This window comes from Symphalangus syndactylus, chromosome 5, assembly GCF_028878055.3.
Source record: "Symphalangus syndactylus isolate Jambi chromosome 5, NHGRI_mSymSyn1-v2.1_pri, whole genome shotgun sequence".
Lineage (NCBI taxonomy): Eukaryota > Metazoa > Chordata > Mammalia > Primates > Hylobatidae > Symphalangus > Symphalangus syndactylus.
This window is the reverse complement of record NC_072427.2, coordinates 99,035,623-99,054,407: the sequence shown is the minus strand read 5'-3', so window position 1 is coordinate 99,054,407 and position 18,785 is coordinate 99,035,623. Positions and strand designations below refer to the sequence as shown.

The 18,785-nt window shown below is 43.7% G+C and overlaps 1 protein-coding gene across 12 annotated transcripts in view; it reads right to left on the bottom strand.

Moving 5' to 3' along the window:
- TIAM1 (TIAM Rac1 associated GEF 1) overlaps positions 1 to 18,785 on the bottom strand; it is a 458,079-nt gene that overhangs the window by 55,761 nt on the left and 383,533 nt on the right. For all 12 annotated transcript variants that reach the window (XM_055279454.2, XM_055279461.2, XM_055279452.2 and 9 more), the window contains 2 exons: positions 13,722 to 13,808; positions 9,567 to 9,791 (listed from right to left, as the gene is read on the bottom strand). In XM_055279454.2, the coding sequence (XP_055135429.2) occupies positions 9,567 to 9,791; positions 13,722 to 13,808 (312 nt within the window). The remainder of the gene's footprint in view (positions 1 to 9,566; positions 9,792 to 13,721; positions 13,809 to 18,785) is intronic.

Here is an 18,785-nt window from a genome sequence, read left to right as displayed (position 1 = left end):
CAATGCTTTGCCTTTTAAGTTACCTCCAATAATATTTTTGTGACTGCAAAAACATTTGCAATCCGTACCTCCGACACACCATCAACAGGACAGACAAAGAGGAGATTTGAGGAAGTACAAACATATTAGTGTAGTTTACATTGAGATTTACCTTTCATTTACCCAGATTACACACATCTACTTTGGTTTCATTCAAGTCCATGTAGGACTTAAGTTTAAAGAGGAAGAAAAAAAATTCTGGCCTTGTGAGATGTCTTAACAATGTGTTCTAAACAGACCCTCCAATTCAAACACTGACAAAGAGAAACAATTATAACACTAAACTTTTAAAAGGTCTTTTTAATGCCTGAGTTTAAATCCCTGATGGAAAAAAAACGATTGGGGGTGGGGGCAAAAGAAAGCTTAGACACTGTCAATAAAGATATTTAGCTGGAACTCAACCGTTAGGATATAATTTTATTTTGCGTTTCAGTCATTTTACTGTTATAAGATTTTTAAAATTCCATATAAACACCCATAATAAGATCAGCATAAACACTCACCCCTCCAACAAAGCTAAAAAACCAAAACAAAGAAAGAAAGAGAGAGAGAGAGACAGAGAGAGAAAGAAAGAAAGAGAAAGAAAAAGAAGGAAAGGAATGTTACAACTTGAACTTGGTAGACAAATAATAACTTATTTTTAATCAAATGTCACAAAATCTCAGTTTTTGTTTCCTATAAAGAGAAATTTAAAACTCCATTAAAACTGTAGATTTAAAATAGTAACTTCTTTTTAATTAAATGTCACAAAATCTCAGTCTTTGTTTCCTACAGAGAGAAATTTAAAAATCCATAAAAACTGACTAATCCTGTTAGCTTGTTGTGAAAGTCAAATATACATTAATAATCTTTAAAAATATCAATATAGAGCATCTCAGTCTCCGAAACATGTTTTTTTTCACACGCAGGATTTGATGGTGTCATCAATCAAATCTCACTGGAAGTTACCCCGCCCCCAGCCCTAGCAGGGCCCACCCAGGCAGGCCATGTGCTGTGTGACAAGAAGCACAGCAGGCCAACAGTTTACGAGGCGTGTGTGGCTCCAAATGTTAGCGACAAACAAACAGAGGACCATGTGCCGCCGGGTATCTGTGAGACTTCAGAGAATCTGAAGCCTTGGACCATATTTGTTTGTGGGAAGAGAAATCTGTGCAGTTCCTCTTCCTTTGCTGCCCCTCCCTGCCGCCTGACTGTCTTCAGTTTTCAGAATTGAGCTCCAGGCCATCTCCATGGAACATCAGACCAAAATAGAACCTCACACTTCACGGGTACTGCACAGAAGCACGTCCTGCCCATGCAGACCAAGCGGCTGTCCGTGCTCAGCACTTGGCAATTCCTCGCTTTCAAGCAAGGTGCCTTCGACTTTCACGGCTATCACAGAGGCCTTTCCTGTTCAACAAACGCTGCTTAATCTGCTTCCTGCAGGAGGGACATTGGTCTGGACTGCAGAGCACAAGCTTCCACTTGGCATCAGACAGACACGCCTGAGGTTTATCAAAGGGTCTGACTCTGCAACTCCAGCGCTGGCCCTAATTGCCTTTAACATGCCATGGGCCTGCTGTTGGCCACACACACTTGGCTTTCTCCAACACAGCAGCAGGAATAACCATTTTTTGAACAAGAAGCAGCTCTTGGAACGCTGGAACTTTAATTATTTTTAAAATTGTTACCTTTTTTTCTTTTTCTATTTTTGAGAGAGAGTTTCGCTCTTGTCCAGGCTAGAGTGCAGTGGTGCAATCCTGGCTCACTGCAACCTCCACCTCCCAGGTTCAAGCAATTCTCTTGCCTCAGCCTCCTGAGTAGCTGGGATTATAGGCACCTGCCACCACTCTGTCCAGGCTAGAGTGCAGTGATGCAATCCCGGCTCACTGCAACCTCCACCTCCCAGGTTCAAGCAATTCTCTTGCCTCAGCCTCCTGAGTAGCTGGGATTATAGGCACCTGCCACCACTCCCAGCTAATTTTGTGTACTTTTAGTAGAGACAGGGTTTCACTGTGTTGGCCAGGCTGGTCTTCAACTCCTGACTTCAGGTGATCCACCCTCAGCCTCCCAACGTGCTGGGATTACAGGCGTGAGCCATCGTGCCCAGCCTGTTACTTTCTTTTTTAGAGATAGGGTCTTGCTTGTCCCACAGGCTGGGTGTAGTGGTATGATCAAGGATCTCTGCAGCCTCAATCTTCTGTGCTCAAATGATCCTCCTGCCTCAGCTGCCTGAGTAGCTGGGACTACCAGTGCACACCACCATGCTTGGCTAATTTTAAAATTTTTAGTAGAGACAAGGTCTCACTATGTTGCCCAAGCTGGTCTCAAACTCCTGAGCTCAAGTAATCCTCCCGCCTCAGCCTCCCAAAGTGGTGGGATTACAGGTGTGAGCCACAACAAACGCCTGGCCTCTGGCACTTTTATTGTAATCCTGTGGGCTACTCATTGAAGTAAATCAAGGCACCTGCTTCGCCCCAACTGGTCAAGTGGAATTCTAGGGACAATCACAGCAGAGCGGTATGAACCACAAAAATAAAGTGAACGTGAACCCAAAGAGAGAGATAAACAGGCGTTTGAAACTTTGGAAAGACACTAATGGTGTCACTTGAACTACGATTCTTATAATTTGCATAAAAGCTGAGGTTTTGCATAATTACTGTTACATAATGCCATTTATTTTTTCTTTGCTTTCTCCTTGATGTAAAAAGGAAAAACAAGGCCATAAATGGGGATTTGTGTTGTAATTCTCTTAATAAATGCTTTATAAAACTTTTTTTTTTAGACGGAGTCTCCCTCTGTCACCCAGGCTGGAGTGCAACGGTGTGATCTTGGCTCACAGCAACCTCCGCCTCCCAGGTTCAAGAGAGTCTCCTGCCTCAGCCTCCCAAGCAGCTGGGATTACAGGCGCCCACCACCACACCCAGCTAATTTTTGTATTTTTAGTAGAGACGGGGTTCCACCATGTTGGTCAGGCTGGTCTGGAACTCCTGACCTTAGGTGATCCACCTGCCTCGGCCTCCCAAAGTGCTGGGATTACAGGTGTGAGCCACTGCGCCCGGCCTATAAAACTTTTTTTAAGAACTGTTTTACATCTAGATTTGCTTTGCTTTCCTATACTGATGTTCCCTGCAACATTTCCCTAACAGGGTGATAGAGCTATACCTTTTAATAAATTAGACCAGTAGTTCTCAACTGGGTAAGATTTTGCTGCCCAGTGGCCTTTTGGCAATGTCTGAAGATATGTTTGATGGGCACAACTTGGGGAGGTGGTGTACTATTGTCTTGTAGTGGCTTGCGGGAGTACTGCTAAACATCAACACACAGGACAGCTCCCCACAGCAAAGCATTACCTAGCCCAGATTGTTAATATTGCTAGATAAGATCAGTATTCAAAATAAATCACACAAGAACACAAGAGAGACTTTTTTGAAACCTCACACAAATACAGTTCTGTAACTTCCTATTCTAGCTTCCCCTTCACTGCTAAGATCTTTTTATAAAAACAGCCACTGAAGGAACTATCTTTTTGTCCTAGACATCCTTCCCTTTTTTTCCTACCAATACGTATGAAAACAAATGCTTATAAAAAAAAAAAACCAAACAGATGAAAGTAGCTCCAGTAAGACTGCAACCAGAACTCAGGGATGGCAAACAGCCAAGGATAGGAAACTGAGTCTTGCAGAGAACACTCAGGCTAGACTCTCCTTATGCAGATCCTGGCTTTCTAAGCCAATGTGGCAACCCATTCTCCCTCGTAAACCAAGGAACGGGAGAACGGAGAATGTACTACAGGACCACCTAACAAATTTTCATTACAAAAAAATCTCAGTGAAGCAGATCACAAAATGTGATCAAGGAACTATAGAAGGTTTGCATGTCACCGTAAAATTCCAATTATCTTATAATTCCACCAAGACAAGAAAAAGGATGGGGAACAATAACCAGGAAGAGTTGGTGACCTAAGGCAGTGGCTCCCAACCAGGGCTGGACATTAGAAGCAACTGCCAGAACAAATGCAGACCCAGACCCATCCCAGACTAGGTGACTCATGAGCTCTGAAAAAGGGCCCAGGAACCTCAGCATTCTAGACTACAGCACTCATTTCTTTCTACTTGAGAAAGGAAAATATAAACAAGGTGTAATTCATAAACTTAGTTATCAGGTAATTCACCTGTTGCAGACTGAGGTGGCATAGAAGACAGGGAGAAGACTGAAAAAGAGCAATCTCTGATCATAGGCCAGGGACTCCTCATGTCCCCCATAAGAGAATGGCTTCAGGTACAAAACATTTATTGAGCGTTTACTGGGTAATATTCTAAATGCTTTACGTTTATGCCTCATTTGGTCCTCACAACAGCCCAGTGAGATGAGAGGGTGGCATTATCCCCATTTTACAGGTGAGGACACTGAGGCACAGAGGGATTAAGCATGACCAGGTCAAGGTCATGAAGCTGATAAACATAGAAACGGACTGATTTCTGGCCGGGCACGGTGGCTTATGCCTATAATCCCAGCACTTTCAGAGGGCAAGGCGGGTGGATCACCTGAGGCCAGGAGTTCGAGACCAGCCTGGCCAACATGGTAAAACCCTGTCTCTACTAAAAATACAAAATTTAGCCGGGCATGGTGGTGGGTGCCTGTAATCCCGGCTATTTGGGAGGCTGAGGCAGGAGAATCAGTTGAACCTGGGAGGCAGAGGTTGCAGTGAGCCGAGATCCTGCCACTACACTCCAGGCTGGGCAACAGAGTGAGACTCTGTCCCCCCCACCAATGACTGAGTTCCAAAGAAATGGACTAAGTTCCAAAGAACTTGGTTCCAGGCCCTACTCTTAGCCACTAGGCTGTGATGCTTCTACATAGAAGAAACAAACCTCTCAGAAAGCCGTTCAGAAATAATCCAACTTTGAAGGCTAATCCCATACTCACTCAGGGCCCTTAAGAGAGGACCTGGCCAAGTCTGACCCCTTGAGTTTGTGAGACGGTGGAGCTCTGCAGGAGGAGCCTCCAGCAGCCAGGCAGCAGCTAGCACTCACGTGGACCCCAGGCTCCCTGAGACCCAGCAAGGCTCCCTGTAGAGGACACCAATCATCCACCTTAACTTACTCCCATCAAACCTCAAACCTGCCACTCAGGATGTTTCCTATTTTTGTTACTTCTAAATTTAGACTAAGGCTGTAGTCCATCCTGCCCATTGTACAAAATTTTCTTGGTTGTTTTCTATTTTAACTGCAGCTGTCTGTTGATACTGCTTTATCTCTGCCCCATCACGGAGCAATCTTTCAGTTATTTTATCCTGTTTACTTGCCTCCACTTTTATCTTCCACTGTTAAGTGAGGACTAGGAAGCAGAAGCAATTAGAAGGCAGATAGGCAGAGACCCAGGTGGGCAAGTGAAGTGCCTTCTCCCCGCCAGCAGGTCCAATTGGGCTGCTACTTGACCGAGTATTCAGGAATTCTTTTTTTTTTTTTTTTTTTTGAGACGGAGTCTCATTATTGCCCAGGCTGGAGTGCAGTGGCACGATCTTGGCTCACTGCAAGCTCCGCCTCCCGGGTTCACGCCATTCTCCTGCCTCAGCCTCCTGAGTAGCTGGGACTACAGGCACCTGCCACCACGCCCTGCTAATTTTTTGTATTTTTAGCAGAGACGGGGTTTCACCGTGTTAGCCAGGATGGTCTCGAGCTCCTGACCTCGTGATCCGCCCGCTTCGGCCTCCCAAAGTGCTGGGATTACAGGCGTGAGCCACCGCGCCCGGCCAGGAATTCTTCTGAAATTTACTAATTTTGAAGCCAGTTTAGAAACTTTACCAAAAACAAAAGCCAAAACAATACAGTGGCTTTACTTTCAAGCTTTATTCTTGAGTCAGTCTGATTACCCACCTTGACAAAGCAGACTCTGTTCTGAAGGATTTTTTTTTTTTTTTATGGAGTTTCACTCTTGTTGCCCAGACTGGAGTGCAATGGCACAATCTCGCCTCACCACAACCTCTGCCTCCTGGGTTCAAGCGATTCTGCCGCCTCAGCTTCCCTAGTAGCTGGGATTACAGGCATGCGCCACCACGCCCGGCTAATTTTGTATTTTTAGTAGCGACGGGGTTTCTCCATGTTGGTCAGGCTGGTCTCGAACCCCTGACCTCAGGTGATCCGCCCACCCTGGCCTCCCAAAGTGCTGGGATTACAGGCGTGAGCCACCGTGCCCAGCCTGAAGGATTTTTGATGATTGTAAAACTGCAAAATTTTAAGAGATAAAGCAATGTGGCTGGGCGCAGTGGCTCATGCCTGTAATCCCAGCTCTTTGGGAGGCCGAGGCGAGCAAATCACCCGATTTCGGGAGTTCGAGACCAGCCTAACCAACATGGTGAAACCCAGTCTCTACTAAAAACACAAAAATTAGCGGGGCGAGGTGGCAGGTGCCTGTAATCCCAGCTACTCAAGAGGCTGAGGCAGAAGAATCGCTTGAACCCAGGAGGCGGGGGTTGCAGTGAGCCAAGATGGCGCCACTGCACTCCAGCCTGGGCAACAAGACCACAACTTCGTTCAAAAAAAAAAAAAAGATAAAGCAATGAAAAAACAAAAAACTACACTAAAACATAAACTGGAGGACAAAATTTGAGTCATAGTTATCAAACTTTCAGCTCCATGCCTGGCACACAGTAAATACTTAAAAAATATCAGCTCCGAGTTATGGCCACTTAATTGAAAAAAAAAAAAAAAAAAACCTGCCAAAGATGATCCCAAAATTGCAGTTTCAATGTGTTTTAAAATAATGGCAGGGTCCATGGATTTAGAGCACAGCCTCCAAAGGCGAGTGGTCTGAAGGAGGTAACGTGGTCAGCTGTAAAGTCCAGTTGTTTAGTTTAAAACTCCACCACACAAAAGACCAGACAGCAACTGTATACACAGAAATACTCAGATATTTCTAAAACAGATATATATAAAATGCATTTTAAAAATCTTTTAAATGCATTTCAAGATTTATTCAATGCATTTTAAACTCTATTAAATATATTTTAATAGAGTTTAAGCAAACACACGTACACATACATGCACAGTTTTTTTTTTTTTTTTTTTTTTTGAGCCGGAGTCTTGCTCTGTCGCCCAGGCTGAAGTGCAGTGGTGCGATCTCAGCTTACCGCAACCTCTGCCTCCTGGGTTCAAGCGATTCTTTTGCCTCAGCCTCCCGAGTAGCTGGGATTACAGGCGCCTGCCACTACGGACGGCTAATTTTTGTATTTTTAGTAGAGGTGGTGTTTCGCCATGTTGGCCAGGCTGGTCTCAAATTCCTGACCTCAGGTGATCCGCCTGCCTTGGCCTCCCAAAGTGCTGGGATTACAGGTGTGAGCCACTGTGCCCGGTAGATTATTTTTAAAAAAGAAGAAAGAAATAGACCAAAACATTAACAGTGTCTATCTTTAAAAAAACAAATTGGGAGCAATCTCAGTCATACTTTACATCGGGCACAGCGAATTTTATATGTAAAGGGCCATACAGTAAATACTTTTGGCTTTGCAGACCCTAAGTCCTTGTCACAACTACTCAACTCTGTCATTGCAGAAGGAAAGCAGCCAGAGACAAGGTGTAAATGAATGGCATGACTGTGTTCCAATAAAACTTTATTTACAAAAACAGGCGGTGGGCTGCTTTTAGTCTATGAATTATAGTTTACCAAACTGTTTTCTTTTTTTTTTTTTTTTTTTTTGTATCTGTAACCCAGAAGAAGGGCTCAGACAGAAGAAAAAAAATCCAAAGAAAGTTGAATACACACTGTTGCTTATAGCACATATGTGCAAGCTTATAAAATCCTTTAAATAATCTAATCTAACAGAAGATGTCTCATTCAAAGTCATATTCCAGGAACAACTGTATCTGTGAACCGTTTTATGGATCGAGTCTGCCATCTTGTGGTCACATGAAATAACAGCCTTTATGGTCTTCATTCTCCTTTATTAAGGGTACACAACTCACTGGAGCCACTTTTCAAAAATTTGATTGGGATGTGGGGACCACAATAACATAATGAGTCAAGGAAGTCAACTGTAACTGAGAGCAATCAATTTTCTGAAGCTTCAACTTGTCAAAATCTTCCAAGGAGCCAATGAACAAAAGAATGAGGGCTCCAACTTCCTCAGCAAGCCAAGCTTCAGAAAATGATTTGAAAAAACAACAATAGCAGGGCAAGAATATCCAAGCACCCAAGGGCCTTCCATTTCAGATTTTGAAGGGAACGCTCCTTTTTTATCCCAAGCTTTGAAAAGACAAAATAATGACAAAACCCCAACTTACTAAATCAACCCAAACCCTAGAACCCGGTCATGGAGAAATAAACGATAGCAATCTACGCTGTTCATCTGTTCCATCATTCACTCACTCTCTTGCTGAACAAGAAGGGGCCACCCATGTAGCGAACCACATGTAAAGAGCCGGGAAGACAAAAATGAGGAATACAAACCCAGTCTCAGAAAACACATTCAGGCAAAAAGAGAGACACAAGCAAATAAGAATTGCAGGATCTAATGAGGACCCATATGGAAGTCAAATTTGCAGGGTCGTGGGGGCCCAGAGGAGAGAGCTAACTCTGTGGGGTCCCAGGAAGACTTCGAAAGGCAGGTGGCACTCACGCTGCTTCTAGTAGAATGAGCACAGGTTGCCAGAAGGAGGGGGAGAGGAAGCAAGGGCAGGGCAGGGGGGTCACCGACGGGCTTGGGTTCAGCCTTCAGGTTGAAAAAGTCCAAAAGACAAACAGAGCAAACAAGAGCTCTGCACACATTTCCACTCTGGGCCTCTCAGCATCTCAACTCACACCCTTCTCTCAGATAGTAGGAAAGCAGGGCTGAGTGGTTTGGAAGATGACGACAGAGAAGGCAGGAACACAGGTAGGACTTAGTTTCAGCATCTTATGTGATTCCCAGCACTTGTTCTTTTTTTTTTTTTTTAAGAGTCAGGCCTTTGTCTCCCAGGCTGGAATGCAGTGGTGCAATCACAGCTTACTGCAGCCTCAAACTCCTGGGCTCAAGCGATCCTCCTGACTCAGCCTCCCGAGTAGCTGGAACTACAGGTGCTCTCCACTATGCCCAACTCATTTTTTTATTTTTTGGAGAGAGAGAGTCTCGTTATGTTGCCCAGGCTGGTCTCAAACTCCTGACCTCAAGTTATCCTCCTGCTTCCACCTCCCAAGTGCTGGGATTACAGGTGCGAGCCACCACACATGGCCCAATTCCCAACACTTCTGTGCCTCTGTATCTCTATCCACAGCAAAGTCTTCTAAATTGTCACATTTCTCCAAAATGAGAAACAGCAGAAGCATTATAAAGCTGCCCATGGGTGACAGGTGGATTTGTAGCAAAACAGTTCTATGAGAATATAAAGTTCCCTGCGCCTTTGAAATTTCAACAGGAAATGCAGGGCCAGTCATCAGCCCATCTTGCGCACACATTTTATACCACCTGCGAGACAGAGGCACTCACTGAAACACACAAGCCGCATGATAAACTCCCTGGGTCGTGGCACAACGGAGTTCAGACTCGCCCCCAGCACCCTGAACAGCCATACCTGGGTTGCTGGTGAGAAAGGCGAGGGGGCTCTCGCCAAGGTCCGCAGGGCCGTCCACTCGGTGGGGCGGGCTTTCCAGCAGCTCCACTCCTTCCTCCAGCTCGGGGTAGGTCCTCACCAGGAGGCCCAGCGAGGGCTGTGAGAGGAAATCTTTGAGCATAGAAGAGTTCAGGGCGTCAGCAGCATGATTATTGATCTCAAGAATCTCATCTCCCGCTTTCAGGCCTGCCAACGCAAGATGGAAAATTTTTAATTTCACACACATAATCAGAACACAACAGCTTAGGAGGTCTGCTATAAAGGGCACACCTGCTGTGGGTCTCACAGCCCCAGGTGCTGCTGCAGACAGGCTGCGGTGCTCAGCAGTGATCCTCAGGAGAGGACATGGGCCTCAGGTTCTGAAGGTCCTAGATTTGCAGGTTACAACATGCCAAGCCGGGTCCTTCATACATCAAGCAAACAAACCCACTCCTTCATTAATCTATGTGTTCCAAGCATCTGTCAATTTCTCACAAATGCTAATGAATTCCGGCTATCTTCCTACACTTTTGGGGCGGGGCAAGCAGGGAATGGCAGTGCTCTCTGATGGCTGCCATCACTGTGTTTTGTACATGTTCATGCCTCAGTGCACACTTAAGTCACAGCCAGCTAATATCTATTGATTATTTCCAAGGAACCAAAATGCAGGGCGTTCACTCTGGCTATGAGGACAGAAGTAAGAATGTCTCATTCCAAATACACTTAGAGATGACAGTTTCAAGAACCCAGTGCACGCATTTTTGTCCTTTTTTGTTTTGTTTTCAAACTACATCAGAACCTTGGGATGAATCTCTTTTGGTAGATCCCCAAAGGATCTGCTAGGGGAATTGGCAAAGTTTGGGACCCAAGGGAATGACCATGAACAAGCCCAACCTAGAAGAACAGGAAGTTGAGACACTGAGGTGCAGTTCAAACTGGCACTGGAAGAACATTCCAGCAGCCTCAGAAAGGGAGAGGTTGGGAAGAGCATGAAAGAAAATAAAATAATCATTTCAGCTAGCAAGAGAAAAGGAGCCCAATTTCTAATTTTATACACCAATATGGAAAAACCAACTTGAAAAAGGGAGTGAGTGAAGGGCAGGCAAAGACAAATGATAAATTGCAGGAAAGAGAAGCCTCCCAGCCCTCAGGCTTCCCACTCAGATTCTGCAGAAAATGACCCTACAAAGAAGTTCTCACTTCCCAGCTTCACAGAGTCACACGCCCTGGACATCCTTATTCAGGTTTCTAAAATATCTGAAATCAGTTTTGTTTTGTTTTTTGAGACGGAGTCTCACTCTGTTGCCCAGGCTGAAGTGCAGTGGTGCGATCTTGGCTCACTGCAACCTCTGCTTCCCAGGTTCAAGCGATTCTCCTGCCTCAGCCTCCAGAGTAGCTGGGTATTACGGGCACTCACCACCACGCCCGGCTATTTTTTGTATTTTTAGTAGAGACAGGGTTTCGCCATGTTAGCCAGGCTGGTCTGGAACTCCTCACCTCAGGTGATCCGCCCGCCTTGGCCTCCCAAAGTGCTGGGATTACAGGTGTGAGCCACCGTGCCCAGCCAATTCACAGCTAAATTTAACATAAAATACCCCCAATATCTTTCTAGACACGCCAGGTGTTGGGATCGTGTTTGTGGACCAGGAGGACAGAATGGACATCACTCTTGCATCTGTTGAGAACAGAGCAAGGGGGTTGGTACAGACGACCGTTCATCTTCATTTAACACCAGGGCTCTCAGATTCAAAGAACTAAAACAGGATGTGACTGAAACCAGGGCGGCAGATTCCCCACCCCCGTGCCACGCAAACCGGCACACTCACTGTGCTGAAAGAGATAAAAATCAGTCTTTGGGCTTGAAGGGGAAGAAATCCTGTCATCTGTGCTCTTAGCTGAGATACAGCTCAGTGACTGGGTCAAACTCTGGCCCCAGGCTGCCTATGGCCTAGAAAGTATAGAAGGAAAAAGAAGGAAAATGCTCCTCTGTGACAGTCAGCAGCAGATAAATTATCCTGACTTTATTTCCCACTCGTCACACCTTTGCCTTTCCATGCATAGCCAGGTCTGCGGTTGTACTTTTCCAGTGTTTACAGGACAGGTCAATATAACCTGCACAGGTAGCTTTGCAAGCCACGAACTACCCAGAACTCAGCTGAACCAGGACGAAAAAGACAGTGGCGAAGATCAGCACTCAATTTCCCTTCTCTGCTCCATTTGGCAGTAGTTAACACAACAGATGCAAGGTAAGTACATCTAAGGACAGTTGACCCGGATGTGTTGATCTCTGACGTTCAACACGTATTATTTTGCCACTTCTTGCATGAAACTACAAATCCCATAGCAAGAAGAAAGAAACAAAGGTGGATTTCCAGCCCTACCTACCCGGCCCGTTTATTTACAGCGAGTATAGTGGGTCGAATAGTGTCCCCCCGCAAATTCATGTCCACCTAGAATGTCAGAATGCAACCTTCTTTGGAAATAGGGATAGATATATATATCACAGATGAAATTATAATAATATAATCATTGTAATTATATATAATTACACATCATAATTATATATATAATTATGTTAAATAATTATATATAATTATGTTAAATAATTATATATATAATTATGTTATATAATTAAATATAATTATATTAATGATTATTATATAATGTATTAATATATTATATATTTATATATTATGTCATTATATATCATTATATATTATATATCATACTATATTATATATTTATATATCATTATATAATTATAATTACAATATCATCATTATAATTATAATTACAATATCATCATTATAATTATATAATAATTACACATAATTATATAATATTACACATGAAAGTTACAATGCACTCATAATGATTTAGAGTAGGTCCTAAATCCAATGACTGGTGTTCTTATAAGAAGGCCATGTTAATGACACAGAGAGACACACAGGGCAGAAGCCATGTGACTTCAGGCAGAGATTAGAGTGATACAGCCATAAGCCACAGAATGCCAAGTGCTGCTTTCACACCAGAAACCAGAAGGAGGCATGAAGCCATTCTTCCCTCAGAGGCTCCAGAGGAATCAATCTTGCCAATACCATAATTTCAGACTTCTGGCCTCCTAAACGGTGAGAGGATAAATTTCTGTTATTTTAAGCCACCCAGTGTATAATAGTTTATTATAGTAGCTCTAAGAAATTAGCACTGTGAGCAAATCATCTAGGTTGCAAAGACTTTCCAGGGGTAGAAAAAGGATGGAGAGTTGGGGTTCTCCAAGTAGCCCAAATGCATTATGGGCCATTTAAGGGCTAAAATGAAACAGGCAGGATGTAGCAGGGAAGCGCTCTCTAAGGAAGGGGAGAGAGGCTGGATCTCAAATCCCTAGGTTCTCAACTTTCGCAGATTCTTCTATGAACGGAAGCAACAGAACAACTGATTTGAAGAGCTCTGCAGGCTCAGGCAATAGCCAAAGTCAGCTTTGACCAGTGTGGACCAAAGTATAGAGGGGTCTTCCCCCATGCTCTGCTCCAGGAAGAACCTCTCCCCCCAGGATCCCCACACCATCCTAGAAGATGGAGAAGGACGACCACATGATTAGAATGGAATTTCCCACCAGCCCCATGGTAATGGGCTCAATCAGATTTAAAATCCAAAAATGAGTGACTTGAGAGGCTGAGACAGGAGGATCGCTTGAGGCCAGGAGCTCAAGAACAGCTGGGGCAATGCAGCAAGACCCCTGACTCTGAAAAATAAATAAGTAAATAAATTAGTCAGGTGTGGTGGCAGGCACCTGTACTCCCCTAGCGACTCAGGAGGCTGAGGGGAGAGGATGGCTTGAGCCCAGGATTTCGAGGCTGCAGTGACCTATGATTGTGCCACTGGACTCCAGCCTGGCTGATAGAGCAAGACCTTGTCTCTAAAAATTAAAAAAAGAAAAAAACAGCTAAAGAATATAACCTTTCTGGTACACTTAAGTTAATGGAATAAAATGCATATTCCCTGCAAGGGTTTTCAATGAGAAAATGTTCAAATGCTTTTCACAAATGAATTCTTTGGGCCTATCTTTCTCACTCAAAAACTAGAGAAGCCCCAAAGGGCATTTAAGACAGACAGACCAGCCCTCCTTCATTGACTTACCTTTCTTGGAAGCTAAACCAGTTTCCTTCACACTGTTCACGTACAGCCTTCGAATACCATCTTCTTCCACAGAAGAAAGTGAAAACCCTGTGAAACACAAAAAGACAGAATGGCAGGGCTCACACCTTCTGAATGTTTAGCAAACAACAGGAAGTGCCTGCTGTGAACTAGGTATGTTTCATGTTTGTCATTATAGTTTGGACTGATTGTTTTTTCTTGTTTTACAAAGCAGAGAAGTGTATTTTTAGATCACTCTGGAAGTCACTACTTGTAAAAATAAAGATTACTAGGTACGTCTATCTTCATATTACCTACCAATCTACTCAAAGGAAAGCAAATTATTTTGTTTAACCTTGCTTCCTGGTAAACGCCATCATTTTTTCTTTTCCATACTCTCCAACCAAACCAGAAAACAGAAAGATTAGCTTACCTCAGAGTCCCCAGACATTTTTCATCAAATCTATGTCCTAGAATATGTTAACAACTGTACTGTTGGAGGCTGTGTGTTCATCCATATGTATGACTATATGGACACTGCTTTAATTTAATACAATTCTGCAAACAGGAGCTAGATGCAACTCACATTACGCATCTGTAATGTGAGTTACACATTACAGAAACTACCTGATTTCACACTCTAGCAGTATCTGATCATAAGATTATCTTATACTTCTCTGGGCTCCCAGAGCTCAAAGCCAACTTGCTAATTAACCCTGGGCTCTGCTACATCCTTCAGAGAGGAAAGCAGAGTGAGGCCGAGGTATTCTAGGTGGCTTGAGGATCCCAGGTACTCAAAACTCTATGGTTACAAGTCCTGGTCACTCTTGTTTCCAGACGGCCTCATGTAAAACTCTTTCCTAATCAATTACTTTGAATGTCCACAGTGAATACCTACTTTGCTAAAGGAAAGAAATACCTTTGCAGATATTTCTAAAAAGGACAATGGGAACACATGTCATTGTATATATCTGCAAGAATTTCAGCTCTGGGAGAAAAATCATCCCATAATATAGATACCCATCGTATTGCTGAGGGGAGAGCAGTGGTTGAAAAAAAACAAACAGGCAAACAGCAAAACAGAATTTTATAAGATTGGGTCCCAGGAGTCACTGAGCCTTTTTAGGCCATGTCATGATGAACACACGGTTTTTTGTTTAGTTTACAGGACCAGGAAATGGATAACCTCACATAGGCAAAAGAGCTCATTGCCATCGCCCTCTCAAGTACTGTAACATCCTCAGACAGGGAACGGCAGAGGGCCACCCCTGAGGACTTTCCAAAGTCTTCATTTCATTCTCTTATTTTAAATTCTCTTCTTTCAGCAACTTCTAACTTTCAGATTAAGTGTCAAGAAGCCCTGCTGAAATCAAAATATTTTTACACAAGAACCATTTAAGTTACATTAGCCTTAACACAGGTGTATTTATCTGCATTTTAGTGGAAATTTTTTTAAAAAAATCTGTTAGGAAAGATAGAATCAAGAGCTACGTCATGGGAAAGAATGAATAGGATTCATCTAAATATTGGAATTTCCTTTCTGAAATGCCATCATTCTATTACATTCTGAGACCAATTTTTGTTTGTTTGTTTGTTATTAAAGAGACAGGGTCTTGCTCTGTCCCCCAGGCTGGAATGCAGTGGTGTGATCATAGCTCATTGTAGCTTCAAACTTCTAGGTTCAGACAATTCCCTACCTCATCTACCAGAAGACCTGGGACTACATATGAGTGCTACCATGCTTGACTGATTTTTTAATTTTTTTTGTAGAGATAGGGTCTTACTATGTTGCCCAGGCTTGTCTCAAACTCCTGGCCTCATGCGATCCTCCCACCTCAGCCTCTCACAGTGTTGGGATTACAGGCGTGCACTACTGAGCCTGGCCCCAGTTTTTCTTCTATTAAAAAATTAGCACCCCTGTGGGGTACCAGGAAACATCTTTGCTTAACTGGAAGATGGCAGGAGAGGCAACATGGTGACGGCCTGCTGTAAGTCACCTGAAGCCAAGTAGATGGAGACATGGAGACACCTCAGGTATTGATTTGCTCCATTCCCTCTTTTTGTCGTCTAGGCTCCCTCATTCTGTTGTCTAGGCTGGAGTGCAGTGGTGTGATCTCAGCTCACTACAACGTACTCTGCCTCCCAGGTTAAAGCGATTCTCCTACCTCAGCCTCCCTAGTAGCTGGGATTACAGGCACACACCACCACACTCAGCTAATTTTTCTAATTTTGGTAGAGATGGGGTTCCATCATGCTGGCCAGACTGGTCTCAAACTCCTGACTTCAAGTAATCCACCTGCCTCGGCTTCCCGAAGTGCTGGGATTACAGGTGTGAGCCACCACACCCAGCCATTCCCTCTTTTCTTGGTCCTCTTTTTGTATAATCAAAAGGTTAAATAGAGGAGACTTCCAGTCTGAGGACTGCAATTGATTATGTAATTTGTACCAGACAACTGGGCAAAAGGAAGAGGTCTGAGAAACAGATCAGACATCTCTAATTAGTGGGGAAATCTCCATGATAGGAAAGAGGATGGAAGAAAAAGGATAATGGGCTTACGTTCCTTTTTTGAAGATCACCCAAATGAAAGCCAAAAATTTACAAAAGTGAATAGCACATTAGCTCTGTACTGGAATTCATATTGGACACTGGTTTAGGGGTCAAACAGGAGCCCCTTTCACTGTTCCAGGAAGGCAGCCCTCCCCACACCTTGCCTTGCAACAAACGTGAGCGGCTTCCATTTAAAGATGCCAACACTTTGCACACTGGGGGAAAACCTTATAACTATCTCCTATATGAACAAATATAAAGAAAATTATGAAATATCCTACAGCTGGATTATGTGGAGCTGAATGAAGAACATAATGATTTTAACAGTTAATCAGCAAAGTCAGATCTGTATCTTTTAAATAGGACAGCAATGTTCTAACTCTCAGCAGACAACTCTAATATAGTCCAAAATGATTGCCAACAGGGGGCAGAGGGAAATTATTCAATATAAATCGATGTAGCCACCAACTGGAAGGCTGATAGCTTTAAACACAGGAAGGGATCATGAGTGGCAACTGGAATAATGATCAGGAGAATGAAGGAAGTGCTTAAAACTAAGTGATGAAACTAAGGTTGGGCATGGTGGCTCATGCCTATAATCCCAGCACTCTTGGGAGGCTGAGGTGGGAGGAAAGCACAAGCCCAGGAGTTTGAGACCAGCCCTGGCAACATAGTGAGACCCTGTCTCTACAAATTTTTTTTTTTTTTAATTAGCTGGGCATGGTGGCACGTGCCTTGTAGTCCCAGCTACTTGGGAGGCTGAGGTGGGAAGGATGGCTTGAGCCTAGGAGGTTGTGGCTGCAGGGAGTCATGATCCCACCACTGCATTCCAGCCTGGGCGACAGAGTAAAACCCTGTCTCAAAAAAGAAGAAAGAAACTAAGAACAAACTCATGAGATGAACCACCAAAAGATTCCTCACCCTAGAAAAATCATAACATGATGCAGTAGAGAATTACTCAAAACTAGAGTCCAGGATACAATGAAAATTCAGATAACAAGCATAGGCACCTACAACATGAGGAGAACACATGACTAAAAAATATAATAGTGCTAGAAGTACCCAGAGAAAAGGAACACTAAGTTGCTGAAATGACGCATCCTTCTACTTCAAGGCAGCCTAGGGCCTCATGCTTAGTGTAAGTATCATGTAACTGGATATGTGAACTAATTTCAACAGTAAGGTGTGGGAGTGAGCTGAGGGTTGAGACGGAGACAGGGGCAAGAGAGAGAAATTAAGTAAATGTTCCTGCTTTAAGTGTGTTCAGTCAGTTGGATTATTAAATTATATTCTCCTCCCTAAACTGTTCTAAAATAGAAAGCAGCATTTGATCTGTATTGTGAGGTGTTTCTGTGTTTGTGCCAGTAGCTTTTACTTGTACCGAACTCAGTATCTAACCGGAAGCCACTTAGCTAGGTGTTAATATTAGATGCAGATGGGCTGAATTTTGACTCTGTGGTAGCTTTTAATCCAGAGGCAATCAGATCTCTGAGGACGGGGAGGGGGGGTGGGGATCTTTCACCTCTTCAATCAATATGCTGTTGGAACATCACATGCCAAAACCAACCCGAGCACGGAGAAGAAATGATTTAACTGAGCTTATTAGCCATGAGTGGCAGGCTTTTCTTTTCTTTTCTTTTCTTTTTTTTCTTTGAGACAGAGTGTCACTCTGTCACCAGGCTGGAGTGCAGAGGCACAATCTCAGCTCACTGCAACCTCTGCCTCCCGGGTTCAAGTGATTCTCCTGCCTCCCGAGTACCTGGGACTACAGGTGCATGTCACCACGCCCAGCTAATTTTTTTATCTTTAGTAGAGATGGGGTTTCACCATGTTGGCCAAGATGGTCTCGATCTGTTGGCCAAGATGGTCTCGATCTCTTGACCTCGTGATCCGCCCACCTCGGCCTCCCAAAATGCTGGGATTACAGGTGTCAGCCTCTGCGTCCAGCCTGTGGCAGGGCTTCTCAAAGTCCAGGAACAGGTGCCAACTGTTTGCTAATGTCAGTAATGTAAGGACAGAAATCGAGACTAAGCATTGAGAACCTCTTGGAGCTTTGACATTGCCACAATCTCCAAGCATGGGATTTTATATTTCACAAAAGCAGTGGTGGTCACAAAAGAGGGGAAATTAAAACAAAACAAAATACCTGCTTCTTTACATTGGATGGGTTGAGAAGCACTGTTTGTAATACTCTCAAGACTGATGCCTGGTGCCCTGTCATACCCTCCTCAGGGGGTAAAAGTAAATGGGTTCTGTGAGTAATTCAGTGACTTTAATAAAAAGTATTAAAACGTATACAAACGATAGCAGTTTTATGCCCAGTTCCAATTTCTGAGTCCCTGAATCACTCAATCTTAGAAGTAGAGTCCAAGAGCTTCGAAATTCAGCCTTCTGAACTTGATCTTTGCTAGTTTATCCTTACTCAACAACAATTAAGTAAACTGAAGAGAAAAAGAATAATCATTATGAAGCATCTAATTTTGGAGGATCCAGGCACTTCACTGCTACCAATTACAGCT